The sequence below is a fragment of the Chelon labrosus genome (assembly GCF_963514085.1).
Source record: "Chelon labrosus genome assembly, chromosome: 9".
NCBI lineage: Eukaryota > Metazoa > Chordata > Actinopteri > Mugiliformes > Mugilidae > Chelon > Chelon labrosus.
This window is the reverse complement of record NC_140359.1, coordinates 28,982,680-28,998,234: the sequence shown is the minus strand read 5'-3', so window position 1 is coordinate 28,998,234 and position 15,555 is coordinate 28,982,680. Positions and strand designations below refer to the sequence as shown.

At 37.5% G+C, this 15,555-nt stretch overlaps 2 protein-coding genes across 2 annotated transcripts in view; one reads left to right on the top strand and one right to left on the bottom strand.

Moving 5' to 3' along the window:
* The window catches only part of prdm6 (PR domain containing 6), a gene marked incomplete at its 5' end in the record, with an annotated part of 88,116 nt that overhangs the window by 22,483 nt on the left and 50,078 nt on the right, over positions 1 to 15,555 (top strand). The window contains one exon of the mRNA XM_084552297.1: positions 7,099 to 7,226. Coding sequence (XP_084408423.1) covers positions 7,099 to 7,226 — 128 coding nt within the window. The remainder of the gene's footprint in view (positions 1 to 7,098; positions 7,227 to 15,555) is intronic.
* LOC311493569 (uncharacterized protein) lies at positions 6,926 to 15,452 on the bottom strand. Its single transcript, XM_084552296.1, has 2 exons — positions 15,294 to 15,452; positions 6,926 to 12,531 (listed from the first exon to the last, which is right to left on the bottom strand). The coding sequence occupies exons 1-2, from the start codon at positions 15,316 to 15,318 to the stop codon at positions 8,441 to 8,443; spliced, it is 4,116 nt and encodes a 1,371-aa protein (XP_084408422.1). The 5' UTR covers positions 15,319 to 15,452; the 3' UTR covers positions 6,926 to 8,440.

The following is a 15,555-nucleotide window of genomic DNA, read 5'->3' as shown; positions in this document are numbered from 1 at the left end:
ACTCTGTCTTCACCACATGTGTCAGTAACCTCCCATTTGTCCTCAAAGTGGAGATTAGTCCAACTACACGTCTCCAAAGTCTTTTCCTTCTGTCATCGCTGCAACTTTCTGATTTTCATTAACGGTCATAATCTCTGGTCGACACATGCTAGCGTCTTCCTGAATGCACGAACCTTTACCTGAGCAAGTCCTCTGGTTTTAGGTATGTTTAAGATTTTTGACAAGAATTTAAAATAGTTTGAAATTAGAAAAGACTTCAAGAAAACTCCCAAACGTGAACTAATTCATTAATAATCTAGTTTTTGAGCTATGGTGTTGAGGTTCAGTAGCAGATGTGGGGTCTCGGTGTGTTAATACAACGCTGCTGAAAACTTCATCTGTCACAAAAGAGACTGAAGGTCAAACAAGGATTATTTACTGAGCTTTAAGAAACTGAAGCTACAACAGAAGAAGAAGAAGAAGAAGAAAAAAAAAATCAAAGTTTGTCACGATTGTTGTGCTCAGATGGAAAAATGACAGCCGGAGCTGTGAAGCGTAGCCGGGTCCCGGCAGTGTTTGCAGCGTTTTCTGGTCGCGGAACTAAACAACATGTTATATTTGGCCGTTTGTCTTCAGATGGAATTTTGCGGCGATGGATTTGATAAACACAGGCGGCAAAAACGCTTTTGACAGACCGGCTTCGGGCTGGAAAGCAGCTGCAGGTCTGAGGCGGCTTACTGTACAGTCAGCAGAGGGTCACGCACATTTAAAATGTACCAGCAGGTCATTGAAACACAGCCTGAAATCTAAAATCACTGAACCAAGTTGTGGGAATTTATATGTGTTCACTTTGAATTTGGGATTTATTTGGTAGAATTTTAAAACGTAATTCACAGGATTTAACCCTTGATTCATGACCACAGGAGGAATCTGGTTTTGTTTCAGATTATCCGGTAAAGTTTTACAGATCCGCTCATAAATCTCCTGAACCACTCACATATTCATCGCCCGATTAATATTAAACATATTTTATATTTAGGATTTAAAGCTGGATGATTTTTCAGTACTTTCACAAGAACCAATGAGAAAAGCGAGTGTAAGCTTCACAGCTAATGGTGGCTCTTCCTAGCTTCATAGCTAATGGTAGCTGTTCCTAGGTTCTTAGCCTCCCAGCCAACACTAGCTCTGCCTATCTTCTTTGCCTTCCAGCTAAGAGTAGCTCTTCCTAGCTTTATAGCTAACAGTAACTCTTCCTAGCTTTCCCAGCTAACACTATCTCTTCCTAGGTTCCTAGCCTTCCAGCTAAAAGTAGCTCTTCCTAGCTTCATAGCTTCCCAGCTAACACTAGCTCTTTCTAGGTTCCTAGCCTCCCGGGTAACACTAGCTCTGCCTAGCTTCTTCGCCTTCCAGCTAATGGTTGCTCTTCCTAGCGTTATAGCTTCTCAGCTAACCGTAACTCTTCCTAGCTTCCCAGCTAACACTATCTCTTCCTAAGTTCCTAACCTCCCAGCTAACACTAGTGTTCTCTCACTCTTCCTAGCGTTCTAGCTTCTCGGCTAACAGTAAATCTTACTACTTTCCCAGCTTCCCAGCTAACAGTAGCCCTTTCTTGCTTCCTAAACAAAATTTCATTTTTTCCATCCAATCCATTTCCAGTGAGATCTTGTGTGGTGGTGGTGTCTTAATAACATCTTTGTGCACACATCCAGCAACTAAACAACAGAAAGTCAGTTAAAAGTGGGTCACATTAAAATAAAAGACAGAAGAAAGATTCAGATAAAGGCAGCAGAGTCTGCAGACAGAGCGGCGGTGACAGACGTTAAAGTGCTTACATACAGAGAATAATAAATGAGGCTGTTTCCTTTGATTCTCGCAGTCATTTACAGCATCGATTGTTTGTTGGCTGTATGGACAGCAGAGAGGCCGGCTATTGGCTCGGGTCATCACCTTATAAACACTCTCAACGCCTCCTCAATACAGCCACACTGCACCGCCATGGATGGATGGAGGGATGGATTAATAATGAACACACACAGAGACGGAGGCTGAGGGAGATCGACTCGTTTTTAACTGCTTATGATCACTATTAGCTGTGAAGTCGTCGGCTTTCTCTTGATTTATTTACTCATTTTTAATTGTTTCATCAATCGTTTTGTTTTGCAGACAATATCTTCATGTCAAAGTTGATTCTTTTATACTTCTTTTCCACATAGTTTTCATCAGTTAACGTGTACTATTAGTCATAAGGCACAAACTTAAATCACTAGTATTTCAGTCCAGGTTGATTGGGTGAGACCTGTAGTTAGAGAAGGTAGCAGCCATTGTGGTTAAATCTAGAGGTCACACAAATCAAACTCATGTTGTTTTAATAAAACCGATTATTACTGGGCTGAGAAGTGTGCAGCTCTTTATCTAACAGCTCACAGCTGTGGAAAAAGTAACTCATCCTAGTCTCCCAGCTCACTGTAGCTCATCCTAGCGTCCTAGCCTCTGAGCTAATAGCATCTCTCCCTAGCTAATAGTAACTCTTCCTAGTTTCTTAGCCTCTCAGCTAATGGTTGCTCTTCCTTGCTTTGTAGCCTCCAAGTTAATAGTAGCTCTCTCTACCTAATAGAACCTCTTCCTAGCTTCATTATTATCCCAGCTAACAGTAGCTCTTCCTAGCTTCCTAGCCTCCCAGCTATTAGTAGCTCTTCCTAGCTTCATAGCCTCCAGGCTAATAGTACCTCTTCTAGCTTTCTAGCCTCGCAGCTAATGGTAGCTATTCCTTGCTTTGTAGCCTCCAGGCTAATAGTAGCTCTTCCTAGCTTTCTAGCCTCGCAGCTAATGGTAGCTATTCCTTGCTTTGTAGCCTCCAAGCTAATAGTAGCTCTTCCAAGCTTCCTAGCCTCCCACTTAATAATAACTCTTTCTAGCTTCCTATAGGTTAGACTGAAATGTTTTATTTAATTTATTTCTGGAAATGTGAAAAAAGCTAGAGTTACAAAGAACCCTATAAACAAAAACCAAGATAAACTGGATCAGGAAGTGACCGTAACTATCGAACATTGACTTAGTAGAAAAAGAAAAAGTAAATTTGCGATTCTTTGTCTTTTATTTATTTTTTTTTAATTCCACTCTTGTCTTATATTGTCTGCTAGAAAGTATTGGCAAGAAAAAAAGACAAAGATCAATTTTTAATCATTAAAGGAGCACTGCATCAGTTTTAATTATCTCAGAGGTCTGCAGATCACTGTGGGAAATTGCTCGCTGCAGAAAACTGGTCTTTTTATGGCGGCCGTCAGCAGAACTAACCGAACACATGAATGAAACAGAGGATACAAACAATGCTACCATTAATGTTAAATCTAGGAAAATTTTTGGTCACAATCGCCATTTTTGGACAGATTTATATACCTGATCTGAGCTGAGAACCTGAAAATGTTTATTTATTGTTTTTTACAAAGCTGCAGCATACTGCATGACTTGTCCTGAATCTCTGCGGCAGAGGTGGAGAGTGTTAAGCACAGGACTCCAGACTAATTTAAATCAAACTGCAACACAATAATTCACGTTTTCCTAATTTTAACTGTAGTGCTGACAAATTATTTAGCCTTAGAAACTAGCTTAGCGGCTGGGTTTTACCTCCACTAACTATATGCTAATGTGGTTAGCATACTTCAACAGCATAGTGGTTTGACGACTTTTTCCAATAACTTTCCTCAACAAAATGCAGGAAAGGTTCTCAGATAAAAGCACGTTTTAAGGGGGAAATTTAAAGAGTTTACAAAAGATCACAGCTGACGTGATTTTATTCCACAGCTGTGGGGCCCCTGGAGCAAACAGTAGACCTCTGCCCAAAGATCTCAAGGTATTTACTGGCATGTATGGTGCTGAAAGGATTTAAAGCATTTAAAGTAATCAGTAAAGATCTAAAATCGATTCGAAATATTATATATATACATACTGGGAGTCAGAGGACACCTGCTAGAACCTGGCAGCTTGAAGTCTGAAGTCGTGAAGTTGCAGCAACATTGCAAATTTCCCCACTGTGGAATAAATAAAGGATTATTTTATCTTATCTTATTGTTTACACAGATAAAAAGGCCATTAAAATAATCTAGGTGCAACAAAATAGAAGCATGTTAAATAGTTTCTGTGTCTTTAAAAGATAAAATGCACCAGCTTCCATTTTTATGTCAATCCAACTTTTTAAACGTTAATATTTTAGATCCTCCAGAGAAGAACTAACTTACACCAAGCAGCTGAAAGAATAAGACTTCTTCCTCTTCTTCCTCCTCCTCTTGTTTGGTTTATGTTTCAGGTTCATGCATCGAATTTAAAGTGCAAACCTCCACTGCTGCTCTGACAGAGTATTTTTAGTTGTCAGAGCTGGCAGACGCAGCAGCGAGGCTTTTAGAGCAGGTGTAAATCAGGTTTGTATAACGTTTAGCACCCAGCAGGCCCGTAATAATCACAGCTCCAGCCTGACTGCGGATAAGAGGCTAATGATTAGTTGCAGAAGCTTGTTTTAAACATTTCAAATCAACGGGAGTTATTTGGCTTTGTCTGCGCTGCGAGTGCAGGCCCGGTCATCATCTCCAGACGCAAAGGTTGATTTTTAAGAAACACGATCACACAATTATGTGATTCATCTCGAAAAATAAACATCATTTCGACTTTGATTTACCATAAATACACTTAACTCTACTTACAGTTTTACAGTTCATCACTTTAACCTAAACTCTGGGTATAAATACAGTGGAGCAGATTTTTATTTAACTGTAGGTTGTATATTATCAGCTCCATGACATGTTTAAGGTCGTCTCCGTCCTCCTTTAATAAACATTTCTTAAAGTGATACTTTCCATTGACGCTCAAATAACTTTTTTTGCATTTTAAAGTGTGGCTTTAGGTGTCAGAGAGCTCTAAACATGGGAATAAATATTGTTGGAGGGAAATCTTAGAGGAAATCAGGTGTGACGCGTCTGCAGGGACTTTTTTAAATCTCTCAGCTTTGCTTATCTATTTATACAGTATATGAGCTCTACGTCTCTCTGAAGAGACCACACATCCTTAGGAGCTGGCTTGCATTTTTTCTTTTATTTTTTTCTTTATTCTTTTAGCTGTGCAGTTAATTTTTTTATTTATATGCCTTTACTTTGAAGTCAGGCAAAGAAAATGTACTTTACCCACAAATTAAAATACAGCTATATTTAAAATACAACGATAAAAGACTCTTTGCACATGTACAACTTCACAAAAAAAAAAAAACACCAAGTAATCTGTTTAAAATAGATTTAAAATTTAAATGACATAGGTTAGCTTGATGAATAACAAAATAAACATGCATTAAATAGTGCACACCAGCGAATAAGTTAGGAAATATTTTATTATTATTTTTTAATGTGTTGAATTTAATTTTTATAAGCTTAATTTCTTAATATTTACCCTGAAACTGAAAAAATATTTGGTTTTGTTTGGAGGGACTATTTAACTCTGCGGATGTGGCGTGACGTTCTTTTGTGGCGATGTAGTGCAGCGGAGTGATACAGAATGAAGTACCTCGGTTTTTTTTTTTTTTCTCCAAACTAAATGCAGCCGTTTAAAATCTTTCTTTTAAAATGTACCATACGGGGTTTAGTCGTAATAGTGAAATTAGCTTTAATTTAAAGTTAAACTGTGTTTGGTTGGTGTATCAGGTCCGAACGGGCGAAGTTTTGAACAAATATTTAAAATGAACTTGAAACTTAAGATGGCGGCGCCTCCCCTGATGATATTCGGCCGTTGAAGGACAAGGGGAGGGAGAGGTAGCTAACGGCTGGGTTCCACATTTAATTTACCTCAATTCTTTAAATGTTAGGAACTTACAAAGAGACTATGTGCATTTAGTAATTTGAGTTTTAATGTGTAATTGTATATTATGTTGATTACTTTGACAGTTAACACAAATGCTAGCTAACTAGCATAAAGTGAAGTATGTTAAAATGAATATGGTGCAGTTTTCGGTCAATTTAATGTGACGCAATGGCGTCCTAATAGTGCTCACAATATGTTAGTAACTGTTAAAGTTAAGAGACTAAATTAATATAATTATATTAACAGTGCTAACTAGCATTGTGTCATTTTCTGTCTCATTTTAGTGGATTAGCGTCAGTTGGTTTCAAACGGTAATTTGAGAGACTCCTGATCTCGCGAGACTTGCCGCGTCCGCTTTCATTTTAGCAAGGATTTCAGAGATAAAGTGAAAACTGAAGCGGTCAGGAAGAGACACAAGGTGAGAAGGAAGCTAGGATTTAACAAAACGAGACATTTCTAGGCTGTTTTTTTAAAATATAAACACACTTGGCAGTTCATTTTTAATGTTCAGTTGATGTTGAAACAGCAGCAAAAAAAGTCGTAATTCAACTGGACGATCATTCTGGAGGGTGTAGTTTCTTGTGCTTGTGTTTTTTAGGCTACACAACTGACTGAAATGTCAAAATAATCGGTACATGTGTCGGTACAATACAGCTGATAGTACTAAAAAAACACACAGCCTCCAAAATGAAAGCACAGTTGCATCAACACCTCTCTGTTCTTTCAAACAAGCACTCAGTTTGAGAACCTGATTCAGTGCACGGCTGTTTTCACTAGTGTACATAGTGAACTGGCACACCCATCTATTAAAGCTTCAGTAAATGATGCAATAACCACAGCACACCTTTATTTATGCAAACACCTCTACATTTGACATTGTGTTCCATCCGTGACGGAGATGAGACCTGATGGGGTTTATTTAATGATAATGTATTTCTGGGACATCTCAGACTCACATGATCAGGGCCTTTCATGTGTCTCATGGGTCTAGAGAGTTTCTTTCCATTCATGGGTAGTCAGAGTACCATTAATTATGAAAAAAAGACACTGTTCAGTTTAATCTGAATTACATACTGTAACTGCAGTTCAGTGTTGAGTGCTATCAGGTGTGCACCACCCCCAGACCAGTCTTTTAAAACTGAAGAAGCCCCTTGGATTAAACAAATTCAAGAAAACTCAAGTCAAGTTACTTTCATACCAGTTATTATCTCATGTATAATCTAGAAGTGCTGAATGAGTTAATCATGAAAAGCTTTGACGCTGTGTAATTGTGTGTTCCAGATCTATGATGCAGAGGGGACGTTACAGCACTTTATAGACGGTAATGATCCCAGTAAGTCCAGCTGGATGAGGTACATTCGCTGCGCCAGACACTGTGGGGAACAGAACATGATGGTCGTACAGTATCGGTAAGAACAAAGAAGTCTTCATTCTCTTAACATTTGGACTAAAAGTGTCCTTGTTGATCGTGGGAGTGTGTTAATGTGTGTGTAAACCAATACCATGTGGACCAGAGCACATAAAGTAGTTAACAAAGGTTTATTGATAAAAATCACTCCAGTACTTCCTGTTTCTTAAACTTGACTGTTTCACATTCATCTTTTTTTTTCTGTTGCTCAAAGTTCAGCTTTTATGCTGTTTACAAAAATACATGTGGTCATGCAGACAGACAAATTAATCATTTATAATACATTTTTATCTTATCATAAACAGATCATAAAAACTTGAAAAAACCATAAAAGTAAAAATCCCTCATATATTTCTTTTTACACATTTAATTAAAACAATTATAATATTACACTATATTCATGTCAGGGTTTCCCATACAGTGTTTATTTACTCTGCCATGGTCTCATAACGAATCCAAAGTATTTTTGTACATTTCAAAATATGTTGTACTTGTGTTGTGTTTTTCCTGCTGCTCCTCCAAACCCCTCACCACACACCGCCACTTTTTAAAACCCAATGTTTGTGCTCTTGATTTTTTATATCATAAAGATTTACACTTATTTAAAGAGAGTTGGTCAAAGCCGAAGGAGAAAACTCTAGACGTAACGTGAACTAGCTTAACTTTATAAGCGCTGGTTAGCAAAGTTAGATTGAAAGTCAACTGTTTACTATAAATTCAGTTTAATCACTGATACTTATATTTAATATTCATGCATATGAACTGCACAGGCTGCTGCTATTTGTCGCTAAATCCAGTCATGGATAATAATAAACAAAACCTTAAAATATCCCCTCAAATATTTCTTTTGAAAACATTTAACACATGTAATTTTATATCACTCCATTTTCATGTAATCAAAATAAATCGCAAACAAAAATGCAAAGAAAACCTTAAAATATCCCGTCAAATATTTCTTGTGATAACATTTAACACATTTCATTCAAATAATTATAAAATTATACTACATGTAATAATAATAATAAAAAAATCACAAACAAAAAATAAACAAAACCTTAAACAAAACCATAAAATATCCCCTCAAATATTTCTTGAGATAACATTTAACACATTTAATAATAGTAGTTTATATTGTAGTTAGACAGACATTCTAATGTAACCTACTGTGATAGACCTTATAACATCACATACAGCTCTCAGACTGCCATATTTCTACTAGTTTAATGTTAAGCAGTGGGTTAATAGTGTTAATAGTAAACAAGCCAATATGACTCTCCACTGCAGCACACCTTCTTGCTTCAGGTCTCTTATTTTGTCGTCCTGCTCCTGTGTGAGATCGTTTATTTTCTTGGTGTGTTCTTGTTTTAGATATTTTAGTTCCTCTATATGATCTTTCTTCAGACGTGTCATTCTGTCTTCATGGTCCTGCTGCTGGTCTTTTATTTCTTGGACATGCCTTTGCTTCAGATCTTTTATGGTGTCATTGTTGTCTTGTTTCAGTTCCATTATATTGTCCTCATTCTGCTGCTTTAGTTCCTTTATTTTTTCTTCGTGATGGTGGATCAGGTCCCTTGCTTTGTCATCCTGCTCTTGATTGAGATTCTGTATTTTGTTTTCATTTTCTTGTTTTAGACTCTTTATCTCCTCTATATGATCTTTATTGAGACGTGTAATTCTGTCTTCATAGTCCTGTTTCAGATCTTTTATTGTGTCATTGTTGTGTTGTTTCAGTTCTGTTATTTTGCCCTCGTTCTGCTGCTTTAGTTCCTTTATTTTGTCTTCATGATGTTGGATCAGGTCCCTTGTTTTGTCATCTTGCTCTTGATTGAGATTCTTTATTGTGTTTTCATGCTCTTGCTTCTGTTTTGCAATGTTGTTGGCGTGATCATTCTTCAGACGTGTCACTCTGTCTTCATGGTCCCGCTTCAGATCTTTTATTTCCTGGACGTGCATTTGCTTCAGATATTTTATTTTGTCGTTGTTTTCTTGTTTCAGTTCTGTCATTTTGTTGCCCTGCTCTTGCACAAGATTCTTGATTTTGTTAAAATGTTCTTGTTTTAGAGCCTTTATTTCCTCAAGGTGATTTAGCTTGAGATGATTAATTTTCTCTCCATGCTGCTGTGTCACATCCTGTATTTTGTCTTCATGACGTAGATTCAGATTCTTTATTTCCTCAACATGATCATTCTTCAGACACGTCATTTTGTCTTCATGGTCCTGCTTCAGATCTTTCATATCTTGGACATGTTGTTGCTTCAGATTTTTTATTGTGTCATTGTTGTGTTGTTTCAGTTCTGTTATTTTGTCCTCTTTTTGCTGCTTTAGGTCCGTAATTTTGTCCTCGTGTTGTTGAATCAGGTCCCTTTTTTTGTCATCTTGCTCTTGAATGAGATTTTTTATTTTGTTTTCATGCTCTTGCTTTAGATCTTTTGTTTCCTCAAGATGATCGTTCTTCTGACGTGTCATTTTGTCTTCATGGTCCTGCTGCAGATCTTTTATTTTGTCCTCATGTTGTTGCTTCAGATCCTTTATTTTGTCGTCTTGCTCTTGTATGAGATCGTTCATCTTCTTGTCATTCTCTTGCTTTAGATCTGCTACGTTGTCGTCATGCTCTTGTTTTAGATCTTTCACTTTGTCTTCATGCTCTTGTTTCAGGTCTTTCATTTTATCTTCATGCTCTTGTTTCAGATCTTTCGTTTTGTCTTCATGCTCTTGTTTCAGGTCTTTTATTTTGTCTTCATGCTCTTGTTTCAGGTCTTTCATTTTGTCTTCATGCTCTTGTTTCAGGTCTTTCATTTTGTCTTCATGCTCTTGTTTCAGGTCTTTTATTTTGTCTTCATGCTCTTGTTTCAGATCTTTCGTTTTGTCTTCATGCTCTTGTTTCAGATCTTTCACTTTGTCTTCATGCTCTTGTTTCAGGTCTTTCATTTTGTCTTCATGCTCTTGTTTCAGGTCTTTCACTTTGTCTTCATGCTCTTGTTTCAGGTCTTTTATTTTGTCTTCATGCTCTTGTTTCAGGTCTTTCATTTTGTCTTCATGCTCTTGTTTCAGGTCTTTCATTTTATCTTCATGCTCTTGTTTCAGGTCTTTCATTTTGTCTTCATGCTCTTGTTTCAGGTCTTTCATTTTGTCTTCATGCTCTTGTTTCAGGTCTTGCTTTATGCTGGTTATCTTCTTGTCATTCTCTTGTTTTAGATCTGCTATGTTGTCATCATGAGTTTGCTTCAAATTATTTATTTCATTGGCATGCTCTTGTTTCAGATCTTTTATTTTGTCTTCATGCTCTTGTTTCAGGTCTTTCACTTTGTCTTCATGCTCTTGTTTCAGGTCTTTTATTTTGTCTTCATGCTCTTGTTTCAGGTCTTTCATTTTGTCTTCATGCTCTTGTTTCAGGTCTTTTATTTTGTCTTCATGCTCTTGTTTCAGGTCTTTTATTTTGTCTTCATGCTCTTGTTTCAGGTCTTGCTTTATGCTGGTTATGTTGTTGTCATGCTCTTGCTTTTGAGCAGCCATCTTTTTATCGTGGTCTTGCTTCTGATCCCTCATTTCCTTGACGTGATCATTCTTCAGATTTGTTATTTTCTCGTCGTACTCCTGTTTCAGATCCATGTTCTCTTTGGCATGTTGATCCTTCAGATACTTTATTCTGTCTTCGTGGTCTTTGTCTCTACTCATTTTCTCATCATATTCCTTTTTTAGGTCTGTTAATTTTCCACCATCTTGCTTCAGTTTGCTGAAGAAGTCTCGGCCAAAAAGTGTCATTATGCTTTCAGAAATGTGCACAAACTCTTTAGTTATATCTATAATTTGATTTTGCTTCAGAAGTCTCATAAGGTCTTCATGTTCTTGCTTCTGAAGTTTTAGGTTTTCATCATAATTCTGTATCAGCTCTTGTAGTTTGGATTCAGACTCTCTGTCTCTTTCACGCTGTTGTTGTAAAGCTGTTATTGTGTTTTCATATGCTTGCTTCAGATCGGTAATCTCCTTCAGGTGGTCTTCTTTTAGAGTTGTGAATTTTTTGTTGGTCTCATCTTGCTCGAGTTTCAGACATCTTATTTTGTCGTCGTGGTCATGTTGCAGAATCTTTATTTCTCTCAGGTGATTTAGCTTCAAATCATTTATTTTGAACTCATAATATTGTGTTAGACTCCTCTTTTCTTTGATGTGGTTTTCTTTCAGATTGTTTGTTTTTTTGTTTTGCTCCTCTTTAAGATCCATCAGTTCTTCCTCATGTTGTTGTTTGAGATCTCTTACATATTCATGGTTCTTCTTTTTCAGATCTGCCATCTGAATTTCATTCTCTTTCTTTAGCTCTTCCATTTTTTCATCATGCCAATACTCATTCTTCTTCCTCATCATCTCTTCATATTCTTTTTTCATACTCTCCAGTCTTTTCTTATAGTCTTCCTCTAATTGTACCCTCAATGTATCCTCTTCTTCTCTTTTGAGACCCAATTTTTTTGGAAGTTCATGTTTAACTTCTTTACCTTGGGTATTAAGATTGTCCCACCAGCCTTCATTTTTCTTCCAATCGCCTTCTGTCACATCTTCCCTCTGGTTTGATATTTTCCTGTTAGCCTCTTCCAGCATTCTGTTCTTTTCTGTTAGTTGTGTTGTTGTTTTTGTATTTCTGTCATACACAATATGTACTTGTGCAGAGTTTCTGGACAGATTATTCACAAAAGCAATCGCCTCTCCAAACCCCAGGCTGTCATTCCTCAAGGTGTCATCTAAGTGGCTATGATGGAAACAGGAATATTCACTCGCTGCAGTGGAATAATGCATCCTGTTTCCAGTCAGCATGTTCTCAATCTTTACCATCAGCTCATGAAGTTTGTTGTTGTGAAGTTCATTTCTATCAAGTTTCATTGTCTGCTGCCTTTGATTGCAGTCTTCAATGACTTTATCCACAGAGGAACTCTCCTCATTCTGTGTTTGTCTTATTATAACCATGGAGTTGTTTAAAGCATCTTGACCGAAGAAGCTCAAAATCGCCTTTAGTGCGTGCCGTTTCTCTTCAGTGAAATCACAAGGCCTCACAATCAGTAGAAACACAGTTGGTCCAGGTGTTAAAAGACTCGTGCAGTTCATCATTTCTTTTATCACTGATAAAAGGTGGCGATCATAAATTTCTGGGGTTTTCACTACTGTTACCAACTTTTCGCCCCATTCTCCACGTGCATGCACACACTTCTTGTCTGGTAACACTATTGGACTATAAAAAGCTTTTTGTCTTGTAATGATGTTACCTAGAACTGTCCTGTCCTTATCAGAACCTCCAAGCAGAACAATATTCAGCTCTTTGGCTGCAAAAGAAGAAGAAAACAACATTTTACAATGTTATCAGTATTATGTGCATTGACAGTCACTCCTTGGGTACAGTAATCATGTCATCAGTAATGGGGCGCTTAGAGTTAATGAAAAATATCAATTCAGTTGAGAAACTCTGCAAGTCCAGTTGCCCTTGTTTGAGACATATTAAAGTATGTTCTGTCAGGTTAACTTTAAATCTATTTACCACTCAGGGTACATTTGTCAAGATATTTTAGACATTTAGTTCTAGCTAGTAAATCAGGTTCATAATCAATGTCAGAAACAGTATTTTTTCTAAAAAAATTAAAAAATGCAAATAAATACAGTTAATTAGATCGGAAACAGTTTATTATTGATAAATGATACAAACAGTGTCACCGTGATTCCGTAGTTTATTAATAGTCTAGTTCACTTTGATACAGTTGCTTGCAAAAGTATTCATACCCCTTGAACTTTTTGTCACATTACGACCACAAGCATGAATATATTTTGTTGGAATTTTATGAGAAAGACCAACACAATGCGGCACACAATTGTGAAGTACAAAGAAAATTATACATGATTTTATTTATTTTTTACAAATAAAAAACTGAAAAGTGCGGTGTGCAAAAGTATTCAGCCCCCCTGAGACAATACTTTGTGGAACTGCCTTTTGCTGCAATTACAGCTGCAAGTCTTTTGAGGTATGTCTCTACCAGCCTTGCACATCTAGAGACTGCAAATTTTGCCCATTCTTCTTTGCAAAACACCTCAGTCAGCTCATGGAGATGGAGAGTGTTTGTGAAAGTCTGTTTTCAGATTTTGTTACAGATTCTCGATTGGACTTAGGTCTGGACTTTGACTGGGCCATTCACATGAATATGTTTTGTTTTAAACCATTCCATTGTTGGCCTGGCTTTATGTTTAGGGTCGTTGTCTTCCTGAAAGGTGAACCTCCGTCCCACTCTCAAGTCTTTTGCAGACTCCAACAGGTTTTCTTCCAAGATTGCCCTGTATTTGGCTCCATCCATCTTCCCATCAACTCTGACTATCTTCCCTGTCCCTGCCGAAGAGAAGCACCCCCAGAACATGATGCTGCCACCACCATGTTTGACAGGGGGGATGGTGTGTTCAGAGAGATGTGCAGTATTAGTTTTCCAGCACACATAACATTTTGCATTTAGGCCAAAAAGTTCAATTTTGGGCTCATCTGACCAGAGCACCTGCTTCCAGATGTTTGCTGTGTCCCCCACATAGCTTCTGGCAAACATCAAACGGCACTTCTTGTGGTTTTCTTTTAACAATGGCTTTCTTCTTGCCACTCTTCCGTAAGGGCCAGATTTGTGCAGTGCACGACCAATAGTTGTCCTGTGGACAGATTCCCCCACCTGAGATGTGGACCTCTGCAGTTCGTCTAGAGTCACCATGGGCCTCTTGGCTGCATCTCTGATCAATGCTCTCCTTGTTCAGCCAGTAAGTTTAGGTGGACAGCTGTGTCTTGGTAGGTTTGCAGTTGTGCCATAGTCTTTCCATTTCCGGATGATGGATTGAACAGTGCTCCGTGAGATGTTCAAAGCTTGGGAAACCTTTTTTATAGCCTAACCCTGCTTTAAACTTCTCCGCAACTTTATCCCTGACCTGTCTGGTGTGTTCCTTAGACTTCATGATGCTGTTTTCTCCCCAATATTCTCTTAACAAACCTCTGAGGTTATCACAGAACAACTGTGTTTGTACTGAGATTAGATTACACACAGGTGGACTCTATTTAGTCATTAGGTCAACATTCGATCCTTCAGCAATCATCAGGTGACTTCAGAAGGCAATTGGTTGCACTCAGAGAAAAGGGGGCTGAATACTTTTGCACACCGCACTTTTCAGTTTTTTATTTGTAAAAAATAAATAAAATCATGTATAATTTTCTTTGTACTTCACAATTGTGTGCCACATTGTGTTGGTCTTTCACATAAAATTACAATAAAATATATTCATGTTTGTGGTCGTAATGTGACAAAATGTGGAAAAGTTCAAGGGGTATGAATACCTTTGCAAGCCACTGTATATATTGATATTGTTTGTGTTGCACTCAAACTGTTTTTAGAGAGCCTGTTTCTCCTCTCCCAAGTCTCGCTCAACTTCACCTAACCCCGCCCGTCTACCTCTCTTAACACAGCTTGTGATAACAAAGCTTTTGTTATCTTTGCTCCGTCTTTTCTGTTTACATTTTACATTCAGTTGCACCCCTGTGAGTATTTTGTTATGTACGGAATGAATATTATTTTTATTTATTCAATGAGCCTTTTTATTTTATATATGTTATTATAATGTTGACTTTATTCCACCTGGGAGAGATTTTGCTTTTGTGCATACTGGTTCATTGTCATGGCTTGCTGAGACATGCAATAGAAACTGAGGTGTCAAAATTGAAGGAGGAGGAATTTATGGAAGATGCTGCTCTATTGCCTGTCTTAACACATAACTTAACGGCTGTAGTCTATCAAAAATAATTAAATATATGTGTGCATATATTTATGATGTGTACATTATATGACATATAGTCACTAGACAGGTTATAAGCTACACTAGTGAATGTATCCTAATGTAACAACAACTGAAACACTTAAATGTTTAATTAAATCCAGTTTAACAACACCACAAATTACATCCTCCACAATCATCCATCTGAATCACAACCTTTCTGACTCATTAACAATTACAACAATCATAAAGGAGGATTTAGTGCTGGACTGTTGTGTTACAGTCACTATACTTAACTTACCTGTAGCTGTTGCTGGTTGAGCCATGTTCAGTTAGTACATGGCTGTCACGGTGCCTGTACTACATTTACAATGCGTCAATCAAGGCTTGTTGTCATGGACCTGAGAGCAATCAACAGTTTTAAAGTTTTGAAATGTAAAATTTCTGCAGAAGAATTTCTCGCTGCGTCATTCCAAGCGCAAGTGAAAGTAATTCTACCGAAGTGGGAAGGGCATCACAACTCTGTGCCAGCCTTCTGTGTCTGGAGGACTATCCAGTTGAAG

Excerpts from the sequence above, each read along its gene's own strand:
- LOC311493569 (XM_084552296.1), bottom strand. The coding sequence starts at position 15,318 with ATGGCTCAACCAGCAACAGCTACAG. Across the intron at positions 12,532-15,293 it reads TCAACCAGCAACAGCTACAG|CCAAAGAGCTGAATATTGTT; the intron begins GTAAGTTAAGTA and ends CTTCTTTTGCAG.